The following is a 17102-nucleotide window of genomic DNA, read 5'->3' as shown; positions in this document are numbered from 1 at the left end:
TGATGCATTTTGTCCTTCTGAAATAAAGGATTTTCCAGTATATTAATTATAATTTCAGTTTATTCTCTGCATAAACCATCCATTGCAAAGTGTAAGCCTTATATCAAAAGGGTAACAGTGGCTTAATCTGAGTGACATAATTCTGATTTTAAACTAAATTTTATCAGGTCTTAACTTGAGATTCAGTGCACGCATCTGTTCTAAATGAACTAGAGTTGACGTGGAATTTTGCAATTTTCTCGTGTAGACAAGACCTAGGGCTAAAGAACAGGTTTTTGTTGTTGTTTGTTTAATTGCTGTATTTGTATATTTTATATGGTAAACATTGTAATATGTAGAAACCATGGCAATATTTGACTTCTGATGGCATGTGTTATAGCTTAGGTATGTGGATACTTTAAATAAAAGTACCTTTAGGAAGTGAAGAGAATGGGTTTAGTTACTTATGAGCCTTCACTACCCAGTATCCTCCATTAGTTTTCATCACTAGTTGTTTAGTGTTCGTCGTCCGCACCTGAAATGTGCTAACCATCTCATTGTTTAAAATCTGTGTTTAAAAAGCAAAGTATCTGTGCAGCTCGTTTCTAGTACGAGAGAAAATCTGCCTGCAATGCTTTGAAGCCAGGAGTTGTTTCTTTATTTTCATGAAGCTTGAGCAAAGGGCTGTGTTGCAACCTGCAGTTATGTTGTTAGGTAAGGCAGGGTGGAGCGTAACAGGTGCTTATTAATACCTCTAGGCTACAGGTAAAGGTGACTGTATTCTCTTGAGCGTTCACAGAGCTAAACAGGTGGATATTGTTTTAATAATTGGGTTGAGAGTGGACACTGCCTATTCTCTGTTTTTAATGGCAAACTTTTAATACAGAACTATGATAAAAAAATGGCAACTTTCAAAATTAAGTAACACTTCAGGTCTTCTCCATGTTCTGTCTCTCAACACCCTACATTTAAATAGGAACTAAATAGCATATTAGTTAATTTCAAGAATAAATTAATTTCTGCCTTTCTAAACCAACAGCAGTTTCTTGTTTTTTTGTTTTTTTTTTGTGAAGATCTTCTTAACATGTACTTTTTAGTGTAATTAATTTCAGGTGTCAGTTGGATGTGATTTTTAAATCTGAACATTTGAAACAATGGAGAGCAGCACAGTACAACACTGTGACCACACTGAGGACTGAAGAGGTGGTTATCTGATGAATTGCACAGTAGATAAAAAATAAAGCTGACTGTAGAGCTTTAGAACGTCATTGCTGCGCTGTGTGTCAAGTAAAGCTCTGCAATAACATGGTTGTGAACATTTTAAGTCAGAGAAAAACAGTAAAATTCAGGTTGGCTTTCGGTGTTAGACTGAAGATGAGAAGTTGTGTACATGAGATACTGCAAACACAGAGCCTTCCATACTGTGGGTGAGGAAGGTCTTTAGTAAGATACCTTCATTACAGTGGGCTGAGTGCTACGGGTGTTTTGCCTCTGCTGCTCTTCCATGACTTAAACCATTCTATGACTCTGTGTTGGAAAGGACAATCCAGTCCAACCACTCGCCATGGGCAGGGACACCTTCCTTTAGACCAGGTTGTCCACAGCAGTATTTGTTTTTACTGTTGAAGTTGTGTTTGTGTTTATTTATCTGCAAGATACTTTACCTTGGCTTCCCTTCTTCTACACCTTCTAAATGTTCACTTTTGTTTCCTTTTTGCACATTGTCTGTGTTTACTCTCCAGACTTCCAGTCACACTCTTTCTTTTGCAGCAGCAGTGTTTTTAGTCCCAGGCACAAGAGTAGAACGTGAGTCCCAAGCTCTGCTGCAGGATAATGGAGAGGCCTGAGCTGCTCATTGTAATGGTGTTCTTCCTTGCACTTCCTTAGTTTTTGTTGTTAAGAGTGTCTGCTGCATCACCTCTGTCTTGGAGACTATAGATCCAACTACTAATTGGTATTGTCCCTGCCATTTGGAAAATTAATGCCCTCAATAGAAAAGCACATGTTTTTATTTTCATACAAACAGCACGGTGCAGTGGCCTGCTTGTGAGTCCTTCTTCCACCTTTTGTTCAGTGTGCAGAGAGATGAGAACACACAGCTGTCTGAAGCAGCTGCAGCAGTCACCTTGTGCTGAAGGAAATGTGCAGCAGTTTTGCAGAATTGCCCTTAGCATCTCTTTTAGTGTTCCTGTAGAACCAGCTAATTCCATTTATTTTTTTCCATCAGTTGGGTTAGCGTTTTTCAAAACAAGCTAGTCAACATTTTTAAACATCTTTATTGTAGTTTCTGTCAGACCTGAGAAGTGCTAAAATACCCATCCATCTTTGCTCTATCATTGTTCCTGAATGGGAATTTCTCCCTGTTGAGTGCTTGTGGTCCTAACAGACACATCTTACCTACCCCTCTGGTTACTGCTTTTTTTCTCATTAGCTTAAAATGAATGTGAGTGGTATTTTAACATTTTCCAGCTCCATTTATGGTGCACATTTTTTCATTAAGATAGCGTTCAAACAGCGATGTTCTGTACACTGAATTAATTATTTAGTGGTTATACCTACTCAGGTATGTCCAGGCACAGTTTGCTAATGAAATTCAGTCTTAGTCCAATGGTATTACCTTGAGACAAACATTTACTGGGGAAGAAAGATGCACTTGATAAATCTGTTACAAGAAATAAATTAACAGAAAAATTATTATATTTTTCCCCTAAAGGCCATTTTTTGTTTTTTTCTTTTACTGGCATTGTTCACTTAGTAAAGATGTCCCATCAAGAGAGCGATATATCAAATTGTATTTCTGGATTTGCACATACCAGAAGGAAGCCCTCTGGGGAGCCTTGCTTACATGAACTTTTTGTTAAACTGTGGTAGTGTATTGCTAGGACTATATAAGAGAACACTTCAACTTTTTGGAAGCTCTCTTACCTGTAGAAGATGCTTTAATTGCCTTACGCACTGACTTACAGTTCGATGGGTGCATAAGCATGGAAGCAGGGTTTCATTCTATTTGTTTTTCTGATCCTTTTTTTTTTCTTCTGTTGCTTAAAATAACAGCACCTGTGCCTTTATGATAAGATCCTGGGATTTTCATTTACTTTACTTCTGTTTGTCTATTCTGTTTTCTCTATTTCCTCACATAAGATTTAAATAAAGCAAAATTTGGCACAGATGTTATACTGATGTGGCTTTTAGGTCTTTTTTGGCTAAAATGTGCCCAATCTGAAGTCACTCGGGTTATCCATTACATCAGGAAACACTGCTGAACAACATTCCTTTTTGTAAGCTGTGGGATTCAAGTAGCTCAGGGGTTTAGTTTAGTTTCTGTTAAATTTTGTTGTGTGTTACAGTGTTCTGCTCTGTCCCCACCACCCAAGATAAGCCTGAATGAGAAATAAAGGGCAGCTTGCTCTCGAATCTCTTTCTACCATGGCCTTAAGAGATGGCACGTGTGTATTTTGATATTAGAATTATTCTAAGTGCTTCCTAGGGATATTTTGAAGCACAGTGCATGATTCTGAATTGTTGTTTAAGATGTATATTCCTCTCCATCTTATTTCCTTACTGAAACCTTAAGTACTGGTGAATGTGATATTATTAACGTGAATGATAGGGAAGAGTACTTGCAAATCTTATTTTTGGAGCTCAGTTTTCCTTTATCAGAGGTGTCTGGCCTTACATTAAATCATTATTTACTGCTGAGAGGCATGCAGACTTCACAGTTTTGGATGTGTAAGCAGAAATGTGAAGCCCCTGTCTGCATTTCCAGGTTACACTGCAGCTTAACACAAGTTCTGACTTCATGGCCTATGCGGTTTGGCAGTGCTGACAATCTTTAGCAGTGCATCAAGACTGAAGCTCTTAAACTTTTCTTTATGATAGCAACTCTCTGTGATAGAACTTGTAAATTTTTTTGGTAATGTTCTGCAATGCTTTTACTGATGTTACTCCCTTGTCTAAATCCTCATTGAATTTTATGTGTAAGGCATATAAAATAAAATACTAGTTGCAAGGACGAGTTCTTTCTAATCAGTGTGAAATGTAGTACGTGTTAAGAGCCTGGCTTATTTTTCTTTCAGAACACACGAGTCACTGTCTTTTATCTGCTGACCACTTCATGCCCTTAAACCTTTCTTCATGTTCACTGTATGGTCCTAATTGTTGCTTTTGTGTGCTTTTGTGTTTCACAGTTGTTCCTGTCGTTTTGAAAGCTCTGACATATGATGAGAAGAGGGGGTCATGCAGTGTGGGTTCCAACGTGAGAGATGCAGCGTGCTATCTGTCCTGGGCCTTTGCTCGTGCTTATGATCCCTCAGAACTTTTACCATTTATTAATCAGATTGCAAGGTAAGTTGCTGCGATAATAAACTGAGCTACTTCCTGTTAATTTCTGAACTCTGCTTAGAATTAAGGTGGACATACACATTAACAGAGTAATCTAATGCTATATCTTCTAGTGGCTATAATTACAGAGCTAATTGTCTTAAAGATATTTAAAATACAATATTGGCAACGAATGTTAGGGGAAGTGTCTTAATGCTTAAAAAGTTTCTGGTATCTCACATAATGTGTATTGAATTCATTCATCTCTAGACATTATTTTCCAACCTGGTTTATGAGTCTGGTTTGGCTGCAGGGTTGGACTAGATGATCTCTACAGGCCCTTTCCAATCCCTACAACTCTGTGATTCCAAGGACTTGACATTTATTTATAATATATCAGCAGCTCACACACCTTTGTCTTGATTGAAGGAATTTGGATCAGTAGTCAATCAGTATTACCTTAGTAATAAATAAAATGTGGACTATACAGTGATTTTATGTCCCGGGTACCTCATCCTGTTTCTAGGTCTTGCTTCTAGGTTGCTGACAGAGCTGTTTCAATCACGTTGAAACTACTTTTTCTGGGGACAAGGGACTGCTTACTTAGTTCAGCAGGTGCCCACAGAAAATGAGACTTGTTTCTTTTTAAAACCTGTTCTGAAAGCTTTCAGGAGTCATCTGTAGGCCCTACAATATTCATTTTTATTTCTTTATCGTAACGCACCTTCCCCTTGCTGGTCTCTGCCATTCTTTGTCCTTGTATTCTTGCTTTCCCATGCTGTCCTTTTCACACAGGGTCACAGTGGTGGTACTTGCCCTTGGCATTTTCTGAAACTTTGATAAAATCTTTCTAAGGATCTGCTGTCACATTTCTTGAGGCCAAATGCTGCTTTTCTTTTTTTTTTTTTTAAGCTGTCACATCTTTTCTCCAAACTGAAGAGGCAGAAGTGGTCTGATAAAATAGCATTGTGGTATTTTAATGCATTTCATCCATAGCAGACTAGGGACTCAAGGAGAGACGCAGTACCAAGCTGTGTGAGAACATGAGGCCATCCACTGCTTCTGGCTGATTTTCAGAAAGAGAAGTTGGGAGTCTAAGAAATATGTTTTAGTTAAACATGCTAGAAATAGTGATGCTTGCCATAGTGAGTTATTAAAGAAATAATTACTTCCAAGGCTCGAGCTGATTTCATTGTAAGTCACATGAACTTGTTAACATAAAGGTGTTTTTGCACAATGAAATAATAGTGGTCACATCTTGGTTTGTTATTAATCCTACTAGTTTTTTAAAAATCTAACCAGAACAGATGATGGTAGCAATGAAGGCACAGTGACAGGAGGAGCTGAACGTTACCAAGCGTTCTAAAAGACTGTTATAAGCTGTGCAGTTATTCATTGCTATCTTTAACCTGGTAGGAATACACTTATATTCAGTGTATAAGGAGTGTAGCCTTACCAGTACATAAAGTCTTGTTCAAAACTAGTGCTTTTTGTAGATTTGGTCAACCTCATTGAAGTAAATCCTTTATTTCCATCGTCTAAGTTGAAAAACTTCAGTTTCTTTTAAGTTCTGGCAAGCCCGTTCCACGTTCCTGAGGCCTAAGCGCAAGTTTATTTTCTGTTCTTCTGTTTATCAGTATTTTTCTTCCTTTTATGATACTTTGAGCAATGCTTTTCTTTGACTCCATCTGCCCTACAGTGTTAGGTCCATATGTTAGGTACAAGCTCAGCATTTTGGTTTTACCTGATTGGTGGCTTTTTGTTTTCCTGTCACACAGCTTTTGGACAATGAATACAGTGTTTCTGAGAAAGCTCTTGTCTGTTGTATTCCAGGCTGTTTTGGAAACAAATTCTTCTTTTTTCCCCCTACCTAAGGTGATACACATTAACACTGCATCTTTGTGGGTTGCAACTGGTCTGGAATAAGTTGGCAGAGCATGGGGTATGGGGTGCAGAGGGAGAGCTGAGAATTTCTTATTTTCAGTTGTAAGGTGTTGTGATTTATATATGTTCAGTTTTATAACAAAGCTGCTCAATATTTTATCCAGTATTAATGCTGTAGTAAGGTCATGCTTAAAAATATTTGTGATTATGTTGTCCGAACCTTTTCTAAATACCATCAGGTCTTGAGGGTAGATTTGCCACTCCAAAGAGAAACGGTGGAAAAAAATATTCAAATCCATTATGACACACAGTTTCACCTATTGTGTCAGCAGGCTGATAATTACATACAGCTCTTTTTTTTTTTTTTTAATCTAGCCTTAGGTGTGTCACTCTTTTACTTAAAGAAGAGTCATACTTCTAGCCACAAGCAAATTGTTGCTGCCCTTAAAAAATGCAGAACTCAGCATCTTGAAACAAAGTACATGATATCCATTGTGAGCTGAATTACACAGCAAAAGCATCTGTCTGTGTGAGAATGCAAGCTATTAGATTCGTATAGGGAAAAGAAAAAACAACAGAAAAACAGTTGCAAATGGTTTGTCCTTCTTCCTGGTCTTTAACACCACTGTAGAGCTGGAAGAACCCTGGTAATGCTGGATGTGGAACAGGAGCAGCTGGCTGCTTATTAAGAGCACTCAGCTGAAAGGCAGCGTGGTCATTGTGGCAGAGTAAGCGCTCTGAAAAGCTGCTGGTAACCAGAATGTGCTGATGGGTGTGATAGCTGAGCAGTGATCTGATTCACACTTTCCTGTTTCATGTCATGTTAGAGTATCTTGTCAGGTACACCAGTACCAAACGCTCAAGTCTTGCCTCATGACCCATTCAGACTATGGTACTGCAGCTAGAGAATAAAACACTGCAATTCAGTGGTGCTTTCCTTTTTTTCCTTGTCTGCAAACCTGTAGGATTGTGTAATAGAAAGCCATTATTTTTTGTAGTCAGGGAATGTAAATATTCCACTTTTGGTTAGTGAAAAAAATCACCTTAGAGCACATAGGAATCCTGTTTGGTTTTTCTTTTAAATAAAAACTTGAGAACACTTTGAAATAAATATCTATTTCCTTATTCAGTTGTTTCTTGCAAATGTTGTTACTGAGTAATGAAATTGTCTGAATGTTAGAAATGTAGACTGCTATAGATTGTAGATCAACCTTCTTCCTTCCTGACCTTACCACTCCTAAGAAAAAATTACAGATAGAGAGCTAGAAACTAGTTACTAGAAACGCTTGCCTGAGCATTTTGATTTTCCATGTATGTTGGTATTTTTCCTGATCCACATTTTAACAAGATACACTTTTTTAATTATTTTTTTTTAAGTCCTGTTAAACTGGTTTCTAAAACTCTGCCTGATCTATTGGAACTTTAGGACCACAAGAAGGAAGTTCTTGTCAGAATAGATGAAATTTCACTTTTTAAGTGAAGTGAGGATCAGCTTACTACGTTTTGAAATACTTGCATGCACTGAAGTTTCTATTCAGGTGTATCTTTATAAAAACATGGCTTGATTGATATTTTTCCTCTCCCAGTCTGCACATGCATACGCTGTTTTTAAGCTTTCCTATGAAAAAAGTAGGACATAATTTAATAATGTGGAGATGCAGGTAATTTGATTCCTGTCCCAATGGGTGTGGGAATTACTGTCTGTATAGTAGCAGATCCACATGAAGAAGTGGAGCTGTTTCATTTAAAATCTAAACAAAAACTAAGGGGGAAAATATGTTTTTGCTCTGTTACACAACTTTAAATTAAGTTGCTGCCACCTGCCATATGAAAGTATTGCATAGTCATAATATGGTTTTATTGAACACTTGTTGGCTTAGGTGATCAATAAATTGGTCACTATTTAGAAAGATCTAATTATTTTCCCCTGCTCAGCAGAATACGAATTCAAGTCATGCGTGCAGTGTAGGAGTGCAGGCAGCTTTGTCTTCCCTGCGGTGGTGCGTTGTTTTTGGAGAGGTAAAAGAGGAAGGTGTGGCTACGGATAGATGATGTAGCTTGCTCCAGGGCAAGATTGTCCTGCAGAACTGGGGAAATCTGAAGCATTGCTTTGAGCTACATCTTGTATCATGATGAAATATTGAAAATAGGTTTTTCTTTCATGTATTTGAATGTTGCCTTCAGAAGAGAGTTGTGTGCCTACTGTGTCTTGCACTTGTGTAAACTTACTTCCTGCAGGGGCATCAGATGCCTTTTTCTAAACAGCATTTTAATGTGCAATTCCTAAGCATTTTCTTTGTTGTTCTTTTTACACCATTTTACCCCAGAACTTTGAGATTGAAGTAACACACTGAAGATGCCAACATATTTATCTTTGTGACTGTTCAGCAGGAAGAACTTTGAGAGTGGGACTGGTTACTGTATTTCTCCTTCAGCTCTTCTCTTTGCCTCTCTAAGCAGGAGGCATTAAACTTGAGACTGGGCTGAAGGGCCTTCTCCCCTACTGGTCATAAAATCATAGAATGACTTGGGTTGGAAGGGCCCTTAAAGATCACTGAGCCCCAACCCTTTGCCACGCGTTAGGTTGCCAACTACTAGATGAAGCTGAATATGGGACAGATCCCATGTGATACTTTTTTTCCTGAGCACATTCATTTGATTAACTGAAATACCTGTCTTGTCCCATGGCACTGGTAGTGCCATTCTGCATGGAGTCCTGGCAGAAGCAGACACTTTTGCTTCTTCACCTCTGCTGCTCCTGCAGTTCACAGCTGCAAGGTGAGAAAGCGAATGGGGTAGCTGCTCTGGCTTTGAAAAAACAAGCAAACAACAATACAACATCCAGCAGAAGAACAATTAATTGAGCCTAGATCTGCTTTCAACACCCAGTTCAGCAGATAGCCCCAGCTGGAGTGGCATGAAGAGGACTGTCTGCCACAGCAGCCTCAGCAGGCTCCCTTCCCATTCTGCTCATGCCTCCTTTTTTGACTTGCCGAGACTGTTAAAACCATGTAGCTTGTGATGACTGTTATGCTTTCTCTCCTCTACTGTTGTAGTAAGGAAGAGAGTCAGGCTTTTCCCTTTTTTGGGTTCAGGAAGTAGATTTTGTTTTTGTGCCAACTTGGCAAGAGAGTTTATTTTTTTTTGCTTCCCACAGCTTCAGGGTGGTGTGTTTGAATAGTAGTATATTCTCAGAAGTTAGCAGCAGTATAAACTTCCAGCTGCCTGTGATTGAAATAGCATAACTGGTACAGGCAATAAAGGAAATTCAGATTATTTTCTGGTACATCCAGTATTCAGGGCAGAGGGTAACCTGAGATTTCTGTGTTCTGATGTCCGTCATCCGGCTGGCCTCTGCTGTGTCATTCTTTCTGGTTTGTGGGCAAGGAAATGAGATCAGTGCTGTGTTGAGGATGTGAGCTGGTAGGGTGCTCTGAGTGCTGGTAGCTTTCCCCAGAGCTAGCTTGGTGTTCGGGGGACAGGGAAAGGACCAGGAGGAAAAGCAATTAGCAATAAACTGATGGATTTGCAACTTGCTTTTTAAAATCCTTCTGTGTTCTTATTGTACCCTCAGCAGCTGCTTGTCGTGCTCACAGGCTAAATATATCTCAGTGAACTACAAAAGTGTTTCATAGAGACTGCAAGATGCAAAACCATTCTTTGCCCTACCTGTTAGCAGTCAGGTGTGGTACACTTCAGACAAGTCAAGACATGACTCTCTACCTGGCTTAAAAAAAAATCCCACTTTGTTTGACATAAACAGTTTCTTTATGTTAGGAAATCCTGGTGGAGTATCACATAAACTCCCACGACAATGCAGACAGGTGAAGACACCTTTAACATGTTTCATCTTCGCCTTGTTGCTTTCCTTGCTAATCCATGTGTTATAGCAGACTGTGCCCGCAATCTAAAATATGATTTAGCTCAAAACATCTATTCATGCAGTTTGATAAGCTTAAAATACTTGGATACAATAACTGCAGTATGATTTATGACTATAAATAGGGCTGGGGAGTTGTGACAAAATTCCTTCTGTTTTTCTAAACATGATTTTCAGTTCTAGCACTGAATAGCTCAGGTGGCATCACAGAGTATGTTGTTCTGCTGGTTTTACTTATACTGGTTTGTCTTAAGGTAACAGAAGTAGAAGGAAAAAAATCCAGGAGTACAGATTAATTAGGAGAAGAAATATTGGCCAGAAACTCACGTTGTGTGTAATCACAGAATCAGAGAATTATAGGGGTTGGAAGGGACCTCCAGAGATCATCATAATAACCTGGAACTGTTTCCCATTATATGTAGTGAGCCAGATTTTAAGCTAAGTGTGAAATGTAAGGAACAGAAGTGGTTTTCCTTTTAACATCTGTTGTTTGGAAAAAACTTGTATTAATTTTATATAAGTTATATGTTAATATTTAATTTTGTTTCCTTACGTTTGCCTCTAAGTGTCTCTTCTGGCCACAGTCAGAGACAGAACAGTGACTTAGAAGAAATTTGGTATGACCTAGCAAAGCTCTTCTGAAATACGCTGCAACACTCAACTTTATGGTGCCTCTGACATACCTAATGCAGCACTTTGCATTCTCATCTTTGAGGCTTGATGAGATTTGTTTTTTTGGAAGAGAACAGTCTGGAAACATTGCACAACAGACAAAATGGTGTTTTACTGTACAGCCCAAATAATTGGAAAGTTCAGGCAGAAATTGGCTTTGTTTTGCTTTTCAGGATTATTCCCAACTAGTTCCTTAATTTTGAGTGTTCTCTTCTACAATTAAAAGTATACACTTCTGAAATGATCTTTTCTAAAAGATTTTGGAGTTTCTCTGTATGCGAGGGTAGAAAATTAGCAGATATAGGAAGATGTTTGATCCAGCCCTCTTTCAGCTGTTAGCTGTGCAAGCTCCTTCCTAATGGAATGAGTCATGAACATTTGCTCTTCTAGTCACAGAAAGACCTCCTTTTGTCTCATAGTTGCACAATTTCTTTGTGGCAGGGAGAGCACATGCTTGTGCAAATAGCAACAGAAAACACTGATAGTCTTTAGAATAATTTTTACACCTCTGTAGTAAAATACTGAATTTTTTGGGTTTATATTCAGTTTCTTTCTGCTTTCTGTCTCCTGTTTTCCTTAATGGAGATAATCAATACTGCCTCTATACATTCAGTTTATGCATTTCAGTGAATTTCAACAACGCAGTATTCAGCACTGTAGGAAACTGATAGCCTCTACCCAGGGAAGTTTGATATTATCAGTGTAATTAATATCTTTATGCTAAAGCAAAGCTATTTGGAATTACTTTTCAGCCGGTATTTATTTCCTGTTTTGCCTGGAGACAATAAGTAATGTAATGAAGAGTTTCAGAGTTTGAAAGGAATAATTTTCTGCTTAAATGATCCTCCTGAAGTGATGTTTATTTGTCACCGGAGTTAATTGAATGCTGGAGGTGGATTTCTAAGGCTGCAGACTTTGTGTGTTGGGATGTATTCCCTCTTCTGTTCCATGGCACCTTTTTAAAAGCAGTTCTGTTAACGTAAAGGCAGTTGAACTGTGAAGGAATACCAGACTTCATGCAAGAAGAAATATTTTGGTATAATCACACTTCTGTATCTGCAGGTCACCCTTAAAAACCCTTTTTGCAATGTATTTTACAGTGTCACAATTTTATTTGCATATTTGGTACTTAAGGCACGTGAGTGTACTTTTACAGATGGACTGAAGTTTCTGTTGCTTAACTTCTAGTTTTGCTTAAGCCTTACATAAGACTTACTGCGCATTTGGATATTGAGAAACTGTGTTTCCAGGTTTAAGTTAAAACTGCAATGAATCTATGTGAGAGATGTTAGATATCTCCAACTTTTAAACTCTTGCTAGGTTTACAGTGCAAAACTTCCTATGAAGTTAAGTGTATTTGTATCTTCTTTAAGCTGTTCTGCTTTGGTAGAACAGCAGTTGTCTGCTTACTCTGCAGAAAGTCCACAGCAAACTACAGGAGCTATGAAGTGCATGGTTATTTCGGTCCAAATTGTAGTTTAGATGTGTATTTATAAGAAATAAGCTCTGCAGCAAAAATTCTGAGTGTTCTGCTTGGAAAGCTAAGTGTTGAAATGATGACGTTGCACAACTTTCTTGTATTTTTGGTACTCATGGTCATTATTTATTTCCTCAGTGCATTGGTTATTGGTGCAGTGTTTGACCGTGATATTAACTGCAGAAAAGCGGCTTCTGTAAGTTACCACATTCTATCATCCGTGTTTCTGGTTGGGTGGGATTTTTTGGCGTTGCTCTTTAATGTCATGATCTGTGTATTCTGAGACTACACTTATGAGCAAAAATATATAGGAACAAAATAATGCTTTTTAAATCCTTAAAAAATGTGGTATGAATTTAGATTTTAAATGAAATAATCCATGGTTGCATATCTTGATTTAAGGCCGCAGTTCACAGCCTGCTGTATTGTTATCATGTTGGATAAGATAAAGTATTTGAGGGGTATTTGGCATTTGTAGTCACAGTGTAAAAGACAAAAGCTCCTGTATTAGGAAGTCACCAAGATGGTAAGCTGTATGAAGATGTGTTTTTCTACTTGTTCATCCACTGTTACTCTATCGTTGCAGGAAACTGAAAAATTTAGAATGATACTTCTCCTTCAAATTAAACTCAAAATATAGTCAGTTATTTTACAAAACTCTTTCCAAAGAGTTTTTCCAAAGTTTTTTTTTAAAGAAAGCGATATGTGAAGCAGAGATTGTGCCCTGTTTAATGAGTCTGACACCGAAGTTTATTCTGTGCATTTTTGTGTAAGAAATAGTTAATGCTGTTGAGAATTGAAAAAAAAATGCATGATTCTTCTAAAGAGAAGGGAATCTGAGAGGGGTAGGGATCGAAGTTTACAGGAAGAAAGAGGGAACATCTTAGTTTTGAAGATCTCAATTGTGTGTTACATATATTGCATTTGCTTTCTTGTGAGTAAATGTAAAAAGAGAAAAGGTTGCTTGCTTCAACAATTTACAGAAAAATTGTTGTGCAAACTGAAAAATAGGACCCTATGGCTGTACTCACAGCTGCTCCTGTGAAGCAAACTCGGGGCCAGACGATGCCTGCCCAAGCACCAGGTGTCAGCGAGAACAAACTTCCCTGTGAATGCTTTAAAAAAATAATAGTAAAAAAAGAGGGTTTCCCTGTACAGTGTCCGTATTTTTCTAGCCACACCTCTGCTTGAGAGTTTAAGCCACTGAATGAAGCTGCAGCATAACTGCTGGTGAAGTGAGTCAGCCGCTCGTGCGGTCCAATGCACCGTGCCCAAATAGGCTTAAAGCAAAGAATGGGAGCTGAGCTGCTGCAGGTTGCTGAGCACTCACAGCACATACTCTTTGCATAATGTGTGAGGGACAAATAACTTCAGCTACTTCTTCCCGAGTTCAGCTCCTGTGTTACAGAACTTTGGAATTTACCATTCTTGGCTATTTAAGTCACTTTACTCAAAGAAAATCCTTAGATAAAATTGAAAGGCGCTTAACTGAGAACTATACAAACCATTAGGTGCGGGACAATGGAATCTTCTTCTGTGTTTCTACAGAGTACAAAATATAGCACAGACGTTTCCATGTCACTTCCTTCTTCCAGTTTAAACCAGGCTATCAAAAGCTCTGCACTTTTATTATTTCCAATCAAAAAAGGGTTTGTTTGTTTGTTTGTTTATTTTGTACATTCTGATTTAATGCCAGTCAGAATTTGCAATAGTTTTGATGGATAGTTAGGGAAGTAGTAAACTTTTTTTTTCCTTCTCATTTTAGAAAGCTGGGCAAGGAAACATTTTGTGTTTTCTAGGCATTATTACAGTTTTGAAGAAAAATACCTGGGAGTGTTAATTATTCCCAGTCACTGCATAGTTAAATACATATTTAAATAAACAACACGTTTTACTAGATTTTCCATTTATTACAATATGCAACGTATTATAACTTGGAGCACCAATAAAACAAAATAGCATCTAGAGATATTTTGAACCCAGAGGTCAGGGAGAATGAAACAGGACTGTTCTGACTGTTCTTTGGAAGCTCTGAAAACATTCTGAGCTGACTTTTGCAACTCTTTCATGAATAATCATTATAAAGAATGATTGCATGAATGAGAGACCTTGGATAAGTCTCTGTTCTGCTCTGATGTGTTCAGGAAGAGGTTTTCTTTCCTTTTGCTTTTGGTGCTCCTTAAAATCACGGCTTAGAGAATTTGGTAGTACTTTAAAACATTTCAAGGCAAACTGAGTACTCTCCTGAAAAGCTCCTAAATTGAAATTGATATATATTTATCATAAGGCGATGCTAACAACTGCCTTTGTAAGTAGTCACTAAAGTTCTGTGTTTTTTAATAGATAAACTGTTCAATTGGGTGTAAGTTAGATGTGTAAAATACATCCGGTGAATCCTAAACATTTCTGCCATGCCTTGGATCTTCTTCACTTTTGTGCTCATCTTGCTAAATGAGTTAGAAAATTGAATGGTGATATAATACTGAAATTCTTAAATTCCAGTGTTAAATAAAAAAAACGTAGTGAGATATGTTTTTACTACAGCTGTTTTGCTTCAGCATTTTGTGCAGGCCCCTGTACAGCTCTCTCCAATGATTTTGCCAGTTTTTTAGTGCTGGGATATATTGCAAGTAGATCGAAACTTCCTTTGTTCTGAAACCAGAACAATCTTATTTTTTGATCTTAACCAAAAGAAAGCCTTTATACGTTTTATGTCAGTAATGCACCTGTCTGTATGTATTTTAAAAGAAATTGTAATGAATCTATAAAACTCTTAAAGCTCTTGGATATGGTAGTTCAGTGCAACATCCTTGCTGAAACCTTCCAATACTGAGTAAAAGGGTCTCCATAGCTGTGGGGATCTAAAACTTATGTGTATGCAAAAAGGAATTAATGATGGAGGATGACTTGAAAAGATACCCTTGCAGATACTGTCTGTGGGCATAAGTTGGTACAAAGGTAAGGAGTGGGGAAAAAGAGGCATCAGAAACTGGGCTACAGCATACGATAATGAGTAAGTCTGGGGCACTGCTGCAGCTTATGTTCCTGTTGTGGAGGATTGCCTTATGTGTTGCCCAAGGGTGTATGTACATTGCAGTCATTGCAGAGGACAGCCCATGCAGTGCTACCTGAGGGGATCCTAAAGCAGCTAGCTTGGGGCACTGCTGCACCAGTAAAGGTGGGCTCCAGAGCCCGCCTAGGAGGAGGGGAAGCTGCTGAGAGCTGGCCTTGCTGGCTGTCCTGAGATGGATGTGCTGTGAGCAGCAGCTGAACTAGCCTGGGCAGGTCTGCAGGAACTGCAGTCATTATGCTAAACAGACCTAACCTCAGAAGTGCAGTGGGAGACGGGTTTCGTGAGGCCTTGCTTCACTTGTGTTCTGGGTGTTTGCTCTATATGTAGAATATGATGCCTTGGTGAGCTTAACTTTTGTTTTTGCAGGTGGGTTACCATGTGTATCATATTTATGTAGGAAATAGAGAAGCTCGTATTTGACAAAGTTATTGTGGCAATTTCAGAAAAGATTGGGACTTCAGTGTATGGAATACAGTTGTCAGGTGGCAAATGCTGTCCCTTCCTGGAGATTTGTTTGTAGACAGAGAGGCATTACAAAAGAAAAGTGTTCAAATAATGATTTCTTCTCTCTGAAAGGAGTTAAAATGTAGATATATACAGTCACATGTACAACAAAAATCTCTTTTTGAGGAAAAGTGGAGGATTTTTGAGTGAGAGATGTCAAGGGGTAGTAGGGGTTTGTGGAGTATGGAGTGGATTTTATTCTATATACAGTGCATGTTAGAGAGATAAACTCGAGGGTCATATTGAAATTGGCAGGATTTTGAGTTTCTTCAATGCAAAAGCACAACAAATGCGTGGGAATCTTGCCTTCAGGTTTTGTAACGTCAGTGTTTCAACATGGTTTTAGATTGTGTTTTTCCAACAAGTACTGTGTTCTTAATATTATTTGTCTGAATTACTGATTGACCAAGAATCACACTTTGCCTACCATAATCCAGTGCTGTTGAAGTCGTTGCACAAATGTGAGCTGTCTCAATTTCTGTTGTCTGCAGGTATTGACTTTCAATTCTAGTGCAAAGCCTTGTGTCAGTGCTCAGAAGCGCTCCTGTGGGTGTGACTAGTTTAATAAACTTGTGTTCTTAAACTGCTGTCATGCAACATACGACTTTAAGAACAGAAGAGCATAGAAACGCTGAAACAAAAAAGCCCTGTGGGCTTGTTCTATTAACAAAGCTTACTTTATTTAAAAAAGAAAAGCCATGGGTCATTTATATTGTTGTGTGTTTTGAATTCATCATCTGGTGTTTATCAGAAAGCAAACCTGACTCGTTTTGGTGTGTTTGTTCTCTGTTCTTTAGGCTGCTTTCCAGGAGAATGTTGGGAGACAGGTACAGTAACTTCCCTGCATCTTCATTCATTAGTGTATCCTGGAGATTACTGTGAATGTGTCGTACCTCAAATCAGAATTAGTCTGTGGCTTCAGAGAAGTGGAGCAGAAGAAGGTTACAAAATATTTGTTTCACTGTCAGAAAACAGGTTCTTGTGGAGTGTTTTCCTGAGATGTGGGTTTTATTTTAATGTTCTGGTTTGGGAAGAAAATGAGTTTTCTGTTCATTATAACTTGTTTGGAAAAGCAAAATCAGCACAATAGCAGCCATTCTACACCTTGTAAAACTGCAGTGCTCTTAAAGCAGGAAAGGCACAAGTTTTGATGATTCTTTTGTTCCACTGGCTTTTTAATTTTTAACAGATATGGAACAGCTCAAGTGTGCTTCACAATCTTTGCTGGGATTTAGAGGTGTAACAACAAAGCTAGGCTCAAGAGTCTTCAACACAACGCAAAGTTCTTTAGAAATCTGTTAATTCTGGAAGTA

General features: G+C 38.3%; 1 protein-coding gene across 2 annotated transcripts in view; it reads left to right on the top strand.

The window, feature by feature from the left end:
* The window catches only part of TBCD (tubulin folding cofactor D), a 106305-nt gene that overhangs the window by 42530 nt on the left and 46673 nt on the right, over positions 1-17102 (top strand). For both annotated transcript variants that reach the window (XM_065735158.1, XM_065735159.1), the window contains exons 14-16: positions 4167-4323; positions 12351-12408; positions 16587-16616. In XM_065735158.1, the coding sequence (XP_065591230.1) occupies positions 4167-4323; positions 12351-12408; positions 16587-16616 (245 nt within the window). The remainder of the gene's footprint in view (positions 1-4166; positions 4324-12350; positions 12409-16586; positions 16617-17102) is intronic.

Source organism: Cyrtonyx montezumae, unplaced genomic scaffold (assembly GCF_038088225.1).
Source record: "Cyrtonyx montezumae isolate F1298 unplaced genomic scaffold, pur_monq_1.0 scaffold_19, whole genome shotgun sequence".
In the NCBI taxonomy this organism is placed as follows: Eukaryota; Metazoa; Chordata; class Aves; order Galliformes; family Odontophoridae; genus Cyrtonyx; species Cyrtonyx montezumae.
Note: the sequence above shows the minus strand (reverse complement) of the source record. Positions and strands in the feature narration are given on the sequence as shown.